General features: G+C 38.6%; 1 protein-coding gene across 1 annotated transcript in view; it reads right to left on the bottom strand.

The window, feature by feature from the left end:
* The window catches only part of LOC309475595 (uncharacterized protein), a 374444-nt gene that overhangs the window by 178834 nt on the left and 175949 nt on the right, over positions 1–19661 (bottom strand). The window contains exons 7-9 of the mRNA XM_082138428.1: positions 11623–11920; positions 7736–7836; positions 5045–5204 (exon numbers count right to left, since the gene is read on the bottom strand). Of these exons, the coding sequence (XP_081994554.1) occupies positions 5045–5204; positions 7736–7836; positions 11623–11920 (559 nt within the window). The remainder of the gene's footprint in view (positions 1–5044; positions 5205–7735; positions 7837–11622; positions 11921–19661) is intronic.

The following is a 19661-nucleotide window of genomic DNA, read 5'->3' as shown; positions in this document are numbered from 1 at the left end:
ATTAAAGTCTCTTATAAGTTTGATATGTCCCATATCAAAGGACGCATCTGAAGCGCTCGGACCGGTCTAGCCAGTGGCGGTTCTAGACCACAGTAACTGGGGGGGGGGGCCAGGCAGGGGCCACTTGTGCTTTTAGGGGGCACACCTTTAACATTCATCTTAACCTATTTTCAGTATTATTTCAAGTCATTTTTCACCATGTCATGTATGACTGCAATCTCTAGAAAAAGCTAATAAATTATATTAGCTAAGCTAATAAAACAATTTCAATTCAAATGAATGTTTCATTATGTTTAATTGTAGTGTGATATAATGATCAATAATAACACATTTTTAGCATCTAAGCACATCTAGGCACTTTTTTACACCTGGGGTGGGCGATATGGCAATAATATCATATCACGATTTTTTTTTTTTCAGGAAAATCACGATTTTATCACGATTCTTTTTTCATGTTGGTTTTACTGTTTTGCAAGTGACTGAGCATTACAGCCAAACTAATTTCCCTATTTTAAAAACAAAGCCTTATAGGTAACAAAATATAAAATAAAAAAGAATGGCAGACATTTAGGCCAAAGGCGAAGATAAAAATCTTTGTCATTATTTTCTTTGTTATTAAAAATTAAGAACAGAGATACATATTACACATACACAACTTAATATACAAATGAAATAAACTGCTTTATTTTTTCAGCTATAGGTGTATTTAAAGTAATTAAATGAACAAATATGAAAATAAAACACAACAGACTTAAAGTTCTCAGTCAAGAGCAGTGAATGATTTCCTCTGTGTGTTTTGTTGTTTTATTAACATTAAAGGTACCGTATGTAGGATTGTGGCCAAAACTGGTACTGCAATCACTTTAAAAATACTGTAGAGCCGTGTATCACCTCCCCCTCCCCCCTGACTCGAGGTTGCCAGATAAGCTGCAGGATTCAGCAGAAACGTATGCTGCTTTCAATGAGCTTCCAATGGCAAGTGACGACGAGACGTACACAGTAAGTTTTTTTCTGTTAATTGTGTTTATGCTTCATGAGAGATATTTTGAGTCTCTCTTACTGGGTGTTGAGGTGCTGGGGCCATAATAGCTGAAGAGATAAGCGTTTTTGATTCGATATTTAATTTGATTTGATTTCTTTATGTTGAACATATAAATACAATTACAATTTTAAAAAAAATTGGAGGAAAAAAAAGGATAATAGTAAAACAAAACAAAAAACATATAAACAACAAAATAAAACTTCCTTATTTTTTCAATACGAAAAGAAAAGAAAAAAAGAAAAAAGTTTATGTCATAAGTAGGCTAAAAAATAACCAAAACATTTTCCACAGCAATTATAACGCGGGACAAAGTCAATATCACCAATGGCTGTCACAGGGTTGTTTTCAGTCCCATCAGAATATATTGTTAGAGTAACTACATTACATTAGCAATGGTCATATAGGTCAACTTGCAGCATGTGTAACTTAGAAGAACGAATGACGAATAATTTTTTTCTGAGGTAAAGTTAGGCTGCTGTCTCAATTAAGTTACGTTTCAAATTGCCATAAGTTAATGGGTGTGCTAATGTTGTTTTCCTCAGCGTCTCAGCATAAGTACAGAGAAACGGGCTCCTATAATGCATTGCTAATGTTAGCATACGTCCATGTGAGCTGTTACGTTACTTTGCACGAGCATGCATAACTTTGTTCGACTGTCATGAATAACGTTATATGAAATGTCCATTGACATCAAGTACAAGTTATCCAAGCATAGATGAATCTTACCTGTCCAGGAGAAAATTAGCAACGTTGGCGTCTGTTTTAAAATTCTTCTCCGTTTTCAGCCGTCTCCATCTGTCAAAAGCATCTCCAATACAAATTCTGGTTTTATTTCGGACTTTGTCACGAAGAATTTCTGAATTGTAACGAGGTCTTTTGGATTTATTAACGTTAGACATTTTTATCCGACTAGAGTTAGGGTAGGTTAGAGCAAAGCTGGCAACCCGGATCCCGAAACACTACTGACTTCGTGATTGGTAGATGGTGGAGGGAGGCGCTTCAGGCCAAAACACAAAATGACAACATCAACATCAGTTGAGGGCTGCAAGTCCACTTTTTAAATGACAATATCCTAGCCATACTACTGTTGTCAGTGATATAAGTATTTGAAATGAACATGATTTCTTAATGTCTAGTGACATATTAGGGCAATTTTATGATTAATTGAAATATATTTCTTACATACGGTACCTTTAAAGGGATAGTTCTCCCCCAAAAAGTCATATTTACTCTCTTAAGTTGTTTTAAACCCGAATAAGTGTCTTTCTTCTGTTGAAAATAAACGTTATTTGAAAGAATGTGAGTAACCACAACAGTTGATGTACCCCTGTGACTTCCATAGTATTTTTTTTTTCCTACTATGTATGGAAGTCAATGGGGACCAGCAACTGTTTGGTTTTGGGTGAACTATCTCTTTAAGGACAAGCGGCAGCATGTTTATTATTAGGGCTACTGTCTCTTTAAGAACTGCACGCGACGCGTCTAATATACACGCATATGACAAGCAGATTTTAATTAATTTTCTCTGTTTGCTTTCACTTTAGACATAACCAACTTTGTTTATGTAAACAATGTCTATATTTGACAGTATTAGCGCAATATAAGACTCAAAAGATAACAAGTCCAGTAACAGGCTTTTAATGCATGTGCGCGTCGAGTGTAGCCTACGCGCTCAGTAACGCCGGTTTCACACCGCAAGCGTCAGCAGCGCGTGAGCAGTGCGTATTTTTTTCGGCGTCCATGTTATTCAATGAGTGCATTCACACCGCACGCAGAAGCGGCGCTGCAGCGCGTAGCAGGAGCAGAGCAGGAACAGCAGTGCCGCGATAGTTTCGGCTCCGAGTCTATTTTTAACGCGCCGCTTACGCTGATTAAAGTGACAATGCATTGATCATGGCCAAAATACACCGCAATTTTACCCAAAAAGCGCATTGATGATGTATATTGTGTTTTAAACAGTCAATCAAATGACCAACAGCAATTTAAAAACAAAACAAATGTCCAAAAACAAACTTGTTGCCCGAACAATAAAAACAAAGATGAACCAAAAGTTATATAAATGAAATTATTAATAAAATACACAAATACTTGCTTCTTGACAAGTCTTTTCTCCTAAATGTATTTGAAAACGAAATAAAGCAATGGCAACTCACCCATTATCTAGTACTCTGTCTGTACACACGCCGCGCGTGACAAACTCTGCCAGTGTGAAAGCAAAACGCACGTGTCCTGCTTCCGCTCACCATACGCACTGCTCCTGCGCTGCTTATGCTCTGCTAACGCGTGCAGTGTGAAACCGGCGTAAAGCGCATATTTGAACAGCGCATCAGCAGCGAATGACATGTTTAACCGGCAAGGCTTTAAAGCACATGCAAATAATGAACTTTTGTGAACTGCAGTGTCCCGTTCCTCTGCATTAACATTTGATGTGAATATACGTCGTGCTGCAGTGTAGCCTATAGATGAAGGCGCCGCAACTGAATAAATGCGCAGTTGTTTGGTGTGATTTTACGATTCCAAATTTAGGGGGGCCAGAGGGGGGGCCAAGCTTGTTGACACGGGGGCACTGGCCCCCCATTTTTTTAATTGCGCAATTAGGAAATCCTATGAAGGCTACATGATGCGTCCTTCGGAGGACGCAAAGGCTGCATCCTTGAAGTCTTCAGTCCTTCGAAGGATGCAGCCTTCACATTGGGACACAGCTAACCAGTGCTCAAACAGGATAGGAAATCACAATGTAGAACTATAGATATGTAAAGAGCAACAAGTAGAATAGCCAGTGTGGGGTCAATATAAGAATAGCCAGTGTGGGGTCAATATAAGTTTATTTTTATTTGAAATGAAAACACACACATTTAAAAAAAAGCAAGATGTGCAATTGAGCGTTTAAATGGAGTTCTTAAGAGGCGCTTTGCATGCCTTAACTACCTGAGAGCGGAACCACAGAAAGCATGCAACATAACCCTTGCCTGTATTGTCCTGCACAACATCGCTACTAAGCGCAATGTCCCTCTCTGTGCTGACAATGATGCACCTGAGCCCCTTGGAGACCCTAACCAACCTCCTGCATTCTGCCAGAACGAGCAAACAGGACGTGCAACAAGGGACGCAATAGTTAGACACTATTTCTGATTTGGATTTGTTTTGGATTTCAAAAATCAGTGATTGCCATTCTTTGCATTTTTTTGGTTATTCTGTAATCATTGCATGCATCACTAATAAATATTCTAAAAACAAAAATATTTTCGATTGTGATGAATATATCAATTAGTGACAGAATAAAATGTATTGTTTTTGGTAAATTTTGACAGCTGTTTGGGGGATTAGCCTATTTTATGAGGCCAAACTCTTTCTACTTTGCTGTAGGCCTATACTGAAAGGCTGAATACGTTAAAGCCTACCTAATCACTGCCTGACGGATGAACAAATAAAATGAAAACCTTATGAATAAATAGGATATCTTGTAAGATACTGCATGATCCAAATATAGTATTATTTGATACATTTTTAAAGTTTTCATTACATTTTGGGCATGAAATCCACGCTGAATCCACCCTTCTGATGGGATCAGTTTAATCCAGATTTTTTGGATCAAAGTGATCCAAATCCTACAAAAAAGTTCTGAAAAACCCAAACTAAAGGTTTGATCCGGATCAAAACCAAGATTGGATTACGTGATCTAATCCGATTATGTAATCCGTTTTTTCTTTTGAAAAACCCATTTTCAAGATTTGATCCAATCCGTTATCCAAAATCCTAGTGGATTACTTTTGAAAAACCGGGCCCTGATACACAAATGGAAATATGCACCATCAAATTATTAAATTAAATTCCAGTTAGTTTTTAAAACATTCTGTTTAATTTAGCATAAACTAAGTGTTAATCTAAGCATCTAGGCTAAACTGATTATTAAAGTGATGACACAATCTAAATATGATAATTCTAGAATCTAATAGAATCTTTTCTCATTTTATATAAAAAAATAATATGTAGCCTACTCACCATCAGTAATACGGAATTTCTTGTGTAAGATCAAACTGTTCTTGTTTTTATTTTCCACTTCATAATCTCCAAACTGATTTCTTCGTATGTTTGTGATGGTGAGGTCTCCGGTCTGACCATTCTGAACAGTGTTGCTCCAGCTCGCGTCAGCGCCGTTTAATCCGTTAACTTGCGCGAGACCATCACCGGTTCCAAAGTTGATTAGTTTACATTGACTGCACGATTTTACCATCAACGCTTTAACGAGTATTGGCAAACGATACGTCAATCGAAAGGTCAGAGGCTCAAGCATTGAGATTTACGACCGTAACATCGTGGAGATAACATCATTTTACATCGTAGTAGCCTATCAAGAGTTCGCAATTATTCACGCAACATTAAAACGGTGAGTTCTGAACAGTTGTTGTCTATTGAAGATGACAGATCAATTAAATCATGCAAAAATCGGCGTAGAGTTCATGATTATTATCCGGAACACAAAATCAGTTTGACCTTTTAGTCCAAAAAGTGATCGTTTAAAACATCGATTAATTCTTCTTTGCTTACGTAATGTTTCTTCTGAGAGAATGTAAATTCTTGTCAATTATAAACTAAACTATTCATTGTAAGGGCATTTTAGGAGGAAAACATTATACTATTTTGTTTGTTAGAGTCTTACGAAAAGAATAACCCCGCCCCCAGCGTTCTCTGTGCAGCGCTGATTGCTCAGGGATTGAGAACATTCTAACAGCGCCACCGGCTGTTCTGACATCCAAATATACACATAATATTCACTGCACACAGCCAGACCCTGTATTTTTTAACACAGAGATGATTACAGTGATTATACGAATAGTTAGTACCGGTATTACACAATCAGCCTTGTGCAGGTGTTCAAGCATTGAAGTTTCTATTTAGGAATGTTAATATTTGTATTCTGACCAAATACATTCTGTAATTAATGCACCACCAGTATCATTAACAGAACTGATGATCAACAAACATTAACAAAAATAATGATTTTTTTTTTTTTTTACAAGTTTCCTGAACAATCCCTTTGCCTGCCACGTACTAGAGATGTCCGAAATCACATACTGCCAAAGCAGATACTACAGAATATGAAGAACTTGTTTGAATGTTAAAATGTATGTTCTAAAACGTATGTAGCCTATGTGTGTTTTATGAATACAGATTAAACATACTACATCTGCCATGTTGGCATTGTCATGTGACTTACGACAGCAGTGTTACTCTTTCCTGACATGTACACATTTTTCCTGTGGCCTCGTGAGATAGTAAAGTGGTGATGTGCACTTTACTATCATGGTAGAAGTATGTAATTTAGGTATTCTTCGGTTATTGCTTAATGAATACTGTGTATTTGGACATTTGATGTGCTGTTTTTCACATTCTATAGAGTAGGGAAGATTTATATTTTACACAGTAACTGTCTTGCCACCCTGCTCCAGCAAAACTGACTGTCCTGCCCCAAACTCACTCAGTTGGTTATGGCCATGTAACTATATCAGACTGATCTCGATACTGAAACAAACAGATCAAGCAAGATAGTTTTATGATAAAAAGATGAGAATACTAGAATGAGAAGTGTGCTGTACTAATGCTACATAACTAGTTGTATATGCACATGCATAACAGATTTTTATTTAAAAAAAATTTTTGCTATAGTCTTTATTGATTAACACATATACAACTACTAAAAGTTTAAAAGATTGATACAGAGACAAAGATAAATGTTTGCAGACTGGAGATATATTGCTTAGGGAAGAGTTCTGCACAGGGGTAAATGTGTACAGACTAAAGTCAGATGATAATACATAGTAATAGTATAGTAATGGCGGTATATTACAGAATATGAGGCAGAGTAAAGAGATTTGAGAAGTGGAGAGAGAGATAATGGATGTCAGTAGAGACAGAGAGATGACAGGATGGGCAGTTTGCTGTATATCTGTCATAATGTAAAAGTGTCAACATATGAAGAGTTATTTGTTATAGTTATAAAGTTATAAACTGTTATTTGAGTAGATGACAAAATAACAGTTTTAAAATGTGTGTGAAACGTTTAAGAAATAACTGACAATGGAAAAGCGGGAATGATGAACTAAAGCACTGCCAACATAAACCTAGAGTAATGTTTGTAACTTTTACCGCTGTACTGTCAACACACGACTGTTTCACACAAAGTTCATCTATTTAAATATTTATAATTTACAGATACAACAATTATGCTTACTTGTAAATAATTTCATATTGTTTTTCATCTCAAATTAATTACCAGTTGCCATTTTGGTGTCACCAAGTGCCATTTTTCAATATTTACATTCTATAAGAAGAAAATGTTTCATGAACCTTATTTTTAGTGGCTTTACAATCAATAACTTATTCAGACTTGTGGCTTCGAATTGATTGATTTTTGAGTTGATCATAGCACAGTTTTATATATTTATTTTAAAATATATTTTATTTAAATAAATTGATCATTACTTTACAAAATATTTAAGCCTCTCTCACTTTTAGTCTATAATGATATAACAGATTATTTTACTTGAATGACAAAGCCACATCTATCATCTTTCTAAAGAGTCCTCAGTTATGCCTGTAGTCCAGAGTGTTCATGAACTGTGAGTGTTTTAGTCTGTGTATGTCAGGTTTGGGTTTAAGCTCAACTAGTGGGGGCGACTGTTAACAGGTTAAGTCTTGACCTCCAAACTTCCACTGTATCTGATCATCTCTCTGTATATCAGTAACACCAGTGTGTAGAGTGACATTATCTCCCTCAGTCACTGACACCACATCTGTCACAGTAACAAACACATGAGGAGAAGAAACAGAAACAGATTAAAACAGATCAAGCTAATAATGCTACAGGTCTAGAAGTCAGAGATGCTGAACATCTTTGGATCTTTGCTTAGTGAGAGGTTAAAGGAAGAAACTCTTTGTAAATGTTTTAATTGTTTTGATGATATGTTTTAATGTTATGTTTTCCTTTTTTGATAATGTTGTGCTGCTCATCTTGGCCAGGTCACTTCTGTAAAAGAGATTCTTAATCTCAGAAAGTTTTATCTGGTTAAATAATAATAAATAAGAGTAAATGAGTGTCATTGATCATGTGACTTTACAGACGGCTGAAGCTCAACATGTTCTTAAGATCGTCTCAGATCAAATCTATTAATGTGGAGCTTCATCCATCATCAGTCTTAATTAATGTGTCTCATAAAACACTGCAATGAATATTAATAAGCAGTGTCTCCCTATAACAATAACTATAATCTGTGTGAGCTTTGTTGCTGTTGTTTACAATCCCTTTATATCAAGTGGATACAGGAAGATTAAATAAATAAAAGGAAGTCTTTTAAAAGAGAGACTGTCATGATTCTGCCTTCATGTCCTAGATCTTTCTTGTTTTGAGGCAGGATCATGACAGACCCATGTTTTGTGTACTAGCACATGGCCATTTGTTTGGGCCATGTGCTTGTGTTGTCTCGTTCTCTGCCCCGCCCCCTTGTTATCCTCGTTTTGTCTTGATTGCTTTACCCATCATCACCGGTGTTCCTGATTAGTTTGCTCCCTATTTAATCCCCTCATGTTTTCTGTCCTGGGTCGGTACATTGTCTTACATTGCCTGTTATCCCCTGTGGTACATTGCTTGTTCTACACTGTGAGTACTTTGTCAGAGACCTGTTATATCAGTATTGTGAGTTTGTTTCCCGTCATTGTCAAGTCAGAGTTTAGTCTTTATTTGTTATCTAGTCTTAGTCAAAGTTACCTGTCTTCAGTCCTGTTTTGCTCCCTCGTGGGTTTTGTTTTCTGTTTTTGTGTTTAAATAAACCTTGAGTGTCTGCACCTCGTCTGCTTTTGGGTTCATCTCCTCCACATCCCATGACAGAATGTACCGACCAGTATTGAACCCAGCAGACAGTATGTCCTTTCCTGCCAATCGACAATCTTTTGAAGGGACCCGGTTGGTCGTGTTTCGCGGGATCCGTGGAGGCCGCAGTAGAGGAGGTGATCGAGGGGGTTCTACAAGGTCTTCTTCTGCTTCGCTACCTGTGGTCCCAGAGGGTCGCGTCCTGGCCGTTGTTGCCCATGGTGATAAGGCCGGTTCCACTTCTCCTGAGGCCCCTTCTGCTCCCATTGTTCTCCATGGTAAACGAGGGAGACGAGTTTCCTGGGATTCCCCGTCTGAGTCTTCCTCGACCGAGTCAGCGCTGCCCGAGAACGCCATCCCTGCTCCTGTTACGGTTCCAGCTGAACATCTCCAACTGGTCGCTAGCCCAGCTACAGATTCGGCTTCGCGTTCAAGGAGAAAGAAGAGGAGAAAGGGAGCCTCTCGCTCGTCATCTCTAGCTACTGTAAGCGCTGTTCCAGAGCCCGCTCCTGCAAGCGCTGTTCCAGAGCCCGCTCCTGCAAGCGCTGTTCCAGAGCCCGCTCCTGCAAGCGCTGTTCCAGAGCCCGCTCCTGCAAGCGCTGTTCCAGAGCCCGCTCCTGCAAGCGCTGTCCCAGAGCCCGCTCCTGCAAGCGCTGTCCCAGAGCCCGCTCCTGCAAGCGCTGTCCCAGAGCCCGCTCCTGCAAGCGCTGTCCCAGAGCCCGCTCCTGCAAGCGCTGTCCCAGAGCCCGCTCCTGCAAGCGCTGTCCCAGAGCCCGCTCCTGCAAGCGCTGTTCCAGAGCCCGCTCCTGCAAGCGCTGTTCCAGAGCCCGCTCCTGCAAGCGCTGTTCCAGAGCCCGCTCCTGCAAGCGCTGTTCCAGAGCCCGCTCCTGCAAGCGCTGTTCCAGAGCCCGCTCCTGCAAGCGCTGTTCCAGAGCCCGCTCCTGCAAGCGCTGTTCCAGAGCCCGCTCCTGCAAGCGCTGTTCCTGAGTCTGCAGTCATGAGGGCTGCAGAGCGAGCAGCGGCCGATTCAGCTGCTAAGGCTGTTGTGCGGTCGGTTTCGGCGAGCCACGAGATGCCGATTGTCATCGCTGCAAGAGTCTTGTCCGAGTATCTGTCCAGTCTAGCCAAGATTCTGGAGATGCCTGTCCCAGCTGATGTGTCCAGTCCTGTCCCAGCTATTGTGTCCAGCCCTGTCCCAGCTGGTGTGTCCAGCCCTGTCCCAGCTGGTGTGTCCAGCCCTGTCCCAGCTGATGTGTCCAGCCCTGTCCCAGCTGATGTGTCCAGCCCTGTCCCAGCTAATGTGTCCAGCCCTGTCCCAGCAGATGTGTCCAGTCCTGTCCCAGCTGACAGGAGGATGTCTGTGTCCAGTCCTGTCCCAGCTAATGTGTTCAGCCCTGTCCCTAGTTTTGTGTCCAGCCCTGTCCCAGCATCACAGTCTACTTCTTTCTCCACTCCCTTACCACCTGCCTCACCCATTGTCTTCGCTCCGCTGCCGGCTGCAGCTGTTCCCTCTGTCACCACTTCACCCCGGACTGTTTGTCCTAAGACTGTTCCTCGTGTGTCCCCATCCAAGTCTGCCCGGACCCCTCGCCCTCAGCCATCGTCCTGTCCACCCAAGACCACAGTCCCACCCACCCACCCTGGACATTCCCCCATGAACTCTGTGTTGTCTCCGCCTCCTCTTCCTTGTTTTTTATTTTTATTATGTCACCCCAATCCTGTCATTGTGTATTCATGTCTGCCTTTATTAGTTTTTGTCATGTATTGTTGGTTTGTGTCTATGTCTCAGTCGGTCTTGTCCCGTGTTTCATGTTCCCTCTAGGGAGCGTCTGGAAGCCGCTCCTTGGGGGGAGGGTTCTGTCATGATTCTGCCTTCATGTCCTAGATCTTTCTTGTTTTGAGGCAGGATCATGACAGACCCATGTTTTGTGTACTAGCACATGGCCATTTGTTTGGGCCATGTGCTTGTGTTGTCTCGTTCTCTGCCCCGCCCCCTTGTTATCCTCGTTTTGTCTTGATTGCTTTACCCATCATCACCGGTGTTCCTGATTAGTTTGCTCCCTATTTAATCCCCTCATGTTTTCTGTCCTGGGTCGGTACATTGTCTTACATTGCCTGTTATCCCCTGTGGTACATTGCTTGTTCTACACTGTGAGTACTTTGTCAGAGACCTGTTATATCAGTATTGTGAGTTTGTTTCCCGTCATTGTCAAGTCAGAGTTTAGTCTTTATTTGTTATCTAGTCTTAGTCAAAGTTACCTGTCTTCAGTCCTGTTTTGCCCCCTCGTGGGTTTTGTTTTCTGTTTTTGTGTTTAAATAAACCTTGAGTGTCTGCACCTCGTCTGCTTTTGGGTTCATCTCCTCCACATCCCATGACAGAGACATGATTAGATTAAACAAAACATCATTTAACACAATAAAACGGTATATGGTCATTTCTATGCCTCTTGTTTCTTCTTTTTAAAGTTGTGAAAATAACTCTGGATTCCTCTTTGCTGTAAATCTCTGAAAAATCAATATTTCCTTTACACATATTTCATTTTTACACATTATTCTCTTAACTTACACTCATAGCGGCATTTTTTTTATTCGCAAAAGCAACAACAGGTTTTGAAGAATAAACCTCTGATTATTTCACATCATCTAAACTGTTCTCAGAAAATGAATCTAGATTTTAATCCAGTTATCAGATTGTAAGACTTGAGTTACTCACCGCGGACAGTAACACTGAATGTTTGGTCTGGTGTCCCAGTTCTGCTTTTGATCTTTAGTGTATAGAGTCCAGTATGGTTGGTTCTGGTGTTTGTGATGGTCAGAGATCCAGTCTGATTGTCCAGCTTCAGACGGCCTTTGAATCTCTCATCATCACCCTCAGATGTAGAGAAGAGTCCAACTGCTTTATTAATTCGAGCTATGATTAATTCACCAAACTTCCACAGAGCTGAATCATCTTCTCCTTCTGGTATTTCAGTTTGAGGTTTTAGAGTGAGAGAATCTCCCTCCATCACTGTTATATCAACACCAAACACACCTGGTGGGGGAAAATAAATAAAATATGTTAATTCTTGATCGATCCTGGCATTTTTTGCAGTGCAGCAAATGTTGCAGTGAATTTACCCTGATACAGTGATTTTTCATTATTGTACTGAAGTGCTCTCTGTGTGACTGAAACAGAGAGATGGATAATCCAGAACTGAGTCTGTATCACTGCTGTGTGACTCTGCTGTATTTAGTTTAATAGATATAGTCTGAAACTGGCTTTCACCGACTCTGAACATGCTTTTAAAAGTTAATTTCCCCAATACCTATTTCAAATAACTATTTACCATAAAACACACTTTACATTTCATACACTAGTCTCATGTATATAATTTCAACATAACGTATGTGGCTATGTGTGGAAGATCACATGCAACACTAAACACAAAACACACGCAAAATAAATAAGTACAATTAAAAGTGCAGCCTGCGGAAGAACTGGATTAAAAAAATGCAATGATCGAAAATAAATTGTTATTGTTAAAATGTTAAATGTTTCTTATTCTGGAATAGCATTATTCACATGATATATATCCATAAAGAAAGGTTTTATAGTTCTTCACAGATAGGGGAGACCAGAGAGTGTTGTAATTTGGGCTGAGTTCAAACATCATCAGTTTAACTTAGAAATGAAGAACAGGAGTTTAATCACAGTCATGCATGAGCAGCAGCATCCTCAGATACAGTAGAAGGTGTGAGTCACAAAACAATATAGCCTATAAAGAATTTACAGAGATAAAAGTACAATTTCAGGAATGGTTCAAAAAAAGATTTACAAATGTTTTGCGAGTGAAAACATTTACAAAATATTTAGGCTCATTTTTTCCATCACAGTCTATTTGTTATATATATATATATATATATATATAAAAAATTTTGATACAAATTATAGTATTTTGAATTTAAATGTTTACCATTTGTTTACAGAATATTTTATATGAAATAAAGGTGGTTTTTTTTATTGCATAATATTTCTGAAAGTAAAACTTATCACAATAATTCAAACCAACCCCTACTGTTTCAGAAACAGGCTGTACAACAGCACACGTTACTTTAGAGGCAAATAGTGATAATAACAATGGGGTTGATAAAGAGATTTCTGGTGTAGACTATAGAGAGAGAGAGCGGGGCACAAACTAACGCAGGGCTAGTTGTAACACAGTTGCTTTAAATACTTCCACACATGCTAGCATGACGAAACTAGTTGCCATATCACTATATATAGAAAAAAATTACGCCAAAATTCTGAAATCTTTGGAAGATATCACTGATCATGTATTTATCCATAGCATAAGTACAATTCTTAGGCTATTTATGTTAATTTTTCATCTCTATTTTTTGTGTTTATTTAAAATGAGACAAATCTGATAATATTTGAATCTCCAATATGTTATTTAACAGCTGATATGGTTCTTTAATTGTGATCTAACCAGCAGAAGACACTAGCGGTGTAATTGTCGCAACATTATAATAATGTATACTTTGTTTTCCACCCATGTCATAATTTAGAATTATAAATCGCATTTAGTCGTATAATCGTATTATTTAGTGATTTTATTTGGTAAAAGTAAAGTGCTTTTGTTTTGAAGTTTCCGCGCAAGGTCTTTTGGGACGCTTGTGAGTGAGAGAGTCGGCAAGCTAACAGCAAGTGAAGCACGGAAAATTTAATGCTCTGATAAAAGTGTTAAGGTTGTTATAGTGGATGTCAGCGATCTAAGGAAACCTTTATTCCCTTGTGTACAGCATGCAGCCAACGAGGTATGCTGTTTTGTGTCTGTATTTTACTTTGGTGAACGTTATTTTACATGCTGCGCATGTCACTGTATGTTCATAAGCTAATGCGGTCTTTATTTTCTCGTTATACTGTATGTTTAGTTTTTATGGAGGTATTTTTGGTGCAAAACTACTGAACGCCTGTGACAGTGAAATTTGTAGTTGTAGAGAATAGCCACACATGTGTATCAGTAAATTTGAAGTCACAGAGAGAAATGTTTTAAGAGTTGCAAACTTGTAGACTTTTTTTTATCTTCCACAAACACAACACAACAGTTACACCTTCTCAAATTCTTCATTGCAGGTGCACAAATCCTATTCTACAAATCACAAATTAAGAAACTCATACGCTCACATTTTTGCTACAGTTGCTGCAGTGAATATGGTGCAAAACACATTTACACCCCGCATCAAGAAATGTGAAGTCACGGAGAAATTTTGCTCATCTGCAAATCATGTGAATTCATCCAATGAGAGTTGCACACTTGTAGAATATTTTCTCATAAATGTCTTGTATATTTTTCTAGCACAAACACAAGTACATAACTACAGCTGCTTGAATCTGCTGCGACGAATCTCAAACACTGTTTTTTGCTTTCAAGTGACAAGTTTCGCGCGCTCTCCCTTTTGCACCAAGTGCCCCGTGAAATGTGGGGCAAAAGTGAGTTGTGCATCTGTAGAGGCAGTGGGCGGAGCCTACATGGATATTCATGAGTTTCCCGGGGCATGCGCGTGGAACTGCTCATTCTAGTTGACGCTCCTCGTTTCTCAGCAGGTTTAATGGATTATTTCAAAAAAGGTAAATATAGTTTCAGCGTGAACTTAAACTACAATTGTGTATCATTTCATAAAGTTCATAATGTTTTTATTAGTTTGCACGTTTTGTGCATTCGTTAATGACTAAATGATTGCTGGCATTCACTTCGTGTAGGCCTATATAAAGCACAGCAAACTTCAACTCGTTCATTTCGTTGTGCTTTTCCTCTGTACATTGCAATGCTTTAAACTGTCTTTTGTTATCATTTGTTGAATGTCACTGCAATAAAAAAAAAAAATAACGTTCCACTTTTACCGTAAAACCAAAAAATTCCAGAACACCTGAATGATTACAGCAACACTTATTTCCAACAGAAGAGCAGAATATTCCTAAATACATGAACCATTACCATTTAATTTATTTATTGCTAAGCTCTCCTGATACCATACCTTACCTTATGAAGCTTTACAACTTTGTCATCTCTGGCAATAATCTCTGGGAAATAACTCCACAACCATATCCATGTCCAAATAAACATTTTGCACCCTACACTGATGTTTCTCTTTGTCATGTTCTTTCTTTGACCTTATGTGTTTCTCTGTGTGCCTGGATGATACAATGATGACCATTGATACAAATGCATGATCTACTTCTGACTTGAACTCTTGAAAATGAAACCTTTAAACTTTGTTGGATCAATGTTAAAACATGACATTCTGGTATTTAAGATTTGCATGACAAAAGTTTGGAATCACTATGATTTAAGAAATGTTATACTTTTATAGCAGGCAAGGTCAATTTCCACACTTCATTAAGCAGCACAACCATTTTCAACTGTGATAATAATCAGAAATGTTTCTTGAGCAGCAAATCAGTATTAGAATGATTTCTGAAGGGTCATGTGACACTGAAATCTAGAGTAAAATGAGCTCTTTAAACATTAAAATAGAAAACAGTTGATACAAATATTTCACAATATTACTGTTTTTCAGAGAAATGTAGTCTTGGTACCTTAGAGGTACCTTACCTTAGAACCTTTCTAATACCATACTTTTGAACCGTGTATGTATTATTAAATCAAAACCAGCACAAGCACACCTTGCAATCAAAACATTAAAAATAATATTGTTACATTATTTTGCCAGTATGTTTGTAAATATATTTTTTTAGAACATCAAATTTGTGGCTTATTATATTCCGTAAAATAATGTTAAGTGTTTTTTGTTTCTCATTTACAGTAACCTAGTTGTATCAAATGTAATTTATCCACTTTTGTCCGTTCAATTTTGTTTAATCCAAATTGTACTTATGTATTAAAGCAACACATTCATGCTTGAGTTTGGTCTTAAATGATTTGGCTTATTTAAACGAACAAGAATTTAAGAACAATCACACCAGGATATATTATATATATTTTAAAAAGTGTTAGCCCACAGATACATTTATGAGGGTTTATTTAATTTATTGCAATCAACAAATGATAACAATTAGTAAAAGTCACAGTTTTAAAGCTTCGCAAGGTGCAATTTATGTTGTATACTGGCCTACACGAAGTGAATGCCAGCAATCAGTGACGAATTAATAAAAACATTATGAGTTTAACAAAACGATACACAATTGTAGTTTAAGTTCGCGCTGAAACTATATTTACCTTTTTTGAAATAATCCATTAAACCTGCTGAGAAACGAGAAGCGTCAACTAGAATGAGCAGTTCCACGCGCATGCCCCGGGAAACTCATGAATATCCATGTAGGCTCCGCCCACTGCCTCTACAGATGCACAACTCGCTTTTGCCCCACATTTCACGGTGCACATGGTGCAAAAGGGAGAGCGCGCGAAACTTGTCACTTGAAAGCGAAAAACAGTGTTTGAGATTCGTCGCAGCAGATTCAAGCAGCTGTAGTTATGTACTTGTGTTTGTGCTAGAAAAATATACAAGACATTTATGAGAAAATATTCTACAAGTGTGCAACTCTCATTGGATGAATTCACATACTGATTTGCAGATGAGCAAAATTTCTCCGTGACTTCACATTTCTTGATGCGGGGTGTAAATGTGTTTTGCACCATATTCACTGCAGCAACTGTAGCAAAAATGTGAGCGTATGAGTTTCTTAATTTGTGATTTGTAGAATAGGATTTGTGCACCTGCAATGAAGAATTTGAGAAGGTGTAACTGTTGTGTTGTGTTTGTGGAAGATAAAAAAAAGTCTACAAGTTTGCAACTCTTAAAACATTTCTCTCTGTGACTTCAAATTTACTGATACACATGTGTGGCTATTCTCTACAACTACAAATTCCACTGTCACAGGCGTTCAGTAGTTTTGCACCAAAAATACCTCCATAAGTTTTCACGGTGGACATGGAGAATAAGCTTCAAATAAACCTGTAGCAAGAAAACCACTTGTGTCTGCCAGTGCTTAAAACTGGCAATGTGATCTGGGTGTAACATAGTTTTTGTCGTCTTTTTGGGGGCGTAAGAATTATTTTTTCATCAAATCCTTTTATCATTTATCACAGCCTGGTCTGTCTTGAGTATGCTGGTCACATGATTTGTTTAAAAAAATTGTGATTAATTAGCAGGGGGGCAGGGTTTCATATTATTTTAAAGTTTCCCCGGGCGCCGCCATTGCGGACCCCCACCTGCTGTTAGCATCCCATTGACTCCCATTCATTTTGGCGTCACTTTGACAGCGAATAACTTTACATCTGAGGCGTTTAAAGACTCCATTTGTCCATTATTTATTTCTAAAGAAACACGAAAATGTATAAAAGGCTCCATTACCTTGTATCTTACACTGTAAAAAAAAAGGTGTAATTTTACAGGTAATTGTCTGTATTTTTTTACAGAATTTTACCGTTTTGTCACTATACAGCAAATATCTGTAAAATAAAAGGCATTTGCTGAAATTTAAAGGTCCACTGTTAAATTTACAGGTAATTGCTTGTATTTTGGTTTTACATCAATTTTACGTTTTTTAAAAGGAACTTGTCTGTATTTTTACAGAGTTATGTGTAATTTTACAGAAATTATTAAGTAATATTTTACAGATTTTTTCTGTGAAATTAGAAAACAAAGAAAAGAAGGTATAACTGCGGAAATCTGCATCTATTCAATATGTTTTCCTTACAGATTATTAAGCATGTGGGGGTTAAAGTGAGTTTTTTTAAGGTTAAATAATAGTATTTGTACATACAGTACCCTACATAGGCTACAGTAGGCCTGTATTGAATTATTTTTTATTTCACATTTTATTTTATACTCATTTTGATCATTATTTCATTGTCTTATATTCTCCCATAATTTCATGTATATTTTATGTATATTTTTCCAAATCTCCGTTGCTACACATTCAGGGCTTTGTGTGTGTGAGTGAGTGCGCGCGCGCGATGACGCAGATTCAAATTCGCTGCCATAGATACAGACGGTTGGTCTGGGAACGCCCCGTCACGTGATGTGAATTTAGCCCGTGGGGGAAAACCAAGCTGCAACATTCTAATCTGAAAAATGAAGCCTACCCGGAAGTGCGAAAAACTGCAATACATCGAAAATCCGCTAGGGGCAGGTCCCAAAAGGGAGCAAATGTCCATACACCCCCATGTTAAAATGTCCGTTTTCACAGCATAAATTCATGTTTTTACAGGTTGGTCCCATGGACTTTTATTGTATTTTTCGATAGGTTCCGAGTGCCTGACAACTGTGAGGGGGGTGAATTTTTTTTCTAACTCATTAGTTTAGATCGTATTTAGATGATGTATGACATTTAGAAATGTATGACAAATAAGGGTGCGATTGACAGCTTGATTGACAGCTGACAACGAGCATAGGCTGCGCCGAGTGGAATTCCTGAAATTTGACGTCTCGGCCATGATCTGACACAACACATCATACCTGTAAGTTATCCTTTCTGAACATTTGTATTGAAATATGGCGCCGCCCATACCCCCCATAAACGGCCTCAAAACCGTTCTTCAGAAGTCTATGGGTGACGTCACAGACGCTTTGTCCCTATTTTTTACAGTCTATGGGGAAAACATTGCCTTGGCGCTCATTGAAATACACGGGGCAATCATGCCGAAGAGTTGCTGTGTCGTTTTCTGTACCGCCAATAAACAAACAAATTATGAATTGATGTTCTACATCCTTCCTAATAAACACACAGAACCGGAAATGAGGACAATTTTTTAATATTACTGTGTGAGTAGATCCCTGTGTGATATAGTAGTGGGTGTTAAACTCGTATTAGGCAGTGGTGGGCTAGTTTTGTCTACATCCCTTACGAAAAAGAACTATAGTAATCCTATAAGATTTCTATAGTAGTGTATAACGTTACTTATGTGATGTTCTGTAATACCTCTATAGTACTTCTATAGTATGTCCCAAAATACTACAAGATTCCTATAGTTGTTTTTCATAAGGGATGTCTCATTCACATTAGCGTTATCAGCTGAAGGCTCATGACGCGAGCCGTGAACCTATGGAGTAGACTGCAGTCTGTGAGTTACTAGAGGACTTTATAACTTCTTAAGTGATCACCGTTTTACAAAAGGATTAACGTTAATAGTTTGGAGTGAAGCATACGTACAATTGGTAAGTGACAAGGTTTTATGGAGTTATAGTATGCAACATAAGTTGATTGAGTTATAGGCTAATGTTACCGCTACAGCTGCCGCGATGTCTTGGGAGATTCAACCAGATCACAAAATATGTCTGGAAACGACACCTCCGGCCATTTGGTTGGGTCATTGACCCAGTTTTTAATTAAATAAGGGCTATCATAACCTATTGCAGTTAATTTTACAATGTACCGTTGCCGGTCGGCAGGCGTCAATGACTCGCAATATCACATTTTTGTCATTCAAATACACACGATGCTCGCAGTGTTTTCCCCCACGCCGACTCCACCCTCGCCACGCCCCCAACTATGACTAGATGCCGACTGTATGTATTACTTTTCCGCTCCTGCCCACAACGGTTAACGTTAGCTGATCAGTCGAGTTTGGGCCTATTTTTTACAGTCTATGGTTTGGGCAAGCGGGAGATTTGAATTCAGTCTACTCTCGTGAAGTGGATTGTGAGATCAACAGTGGTTCAAAGCAATCGTATTCGTCAAGAGCAGCCGTGAGCAGGAGCTCTGTTGTCAGTCAGTCCGTTTGGATTCTTCGGAAATAACGCCCTTTT

This window comes from Leuciscus leuciscus (assembly GCF_965113295.1).
Source record: "Leuciscus leuciscus genome assembly, chromosome: 15".
NCBI classification, from domain to species: Eukaryota; Metazoa; Chordata; class Actinopteri; order Cypriniformes; family Leuciscidae; genus Leuciscus; species Leuciscus leuciscus.
This window is presented reverse-complemented; position numbering and strand designations above follow the sequence as displayed.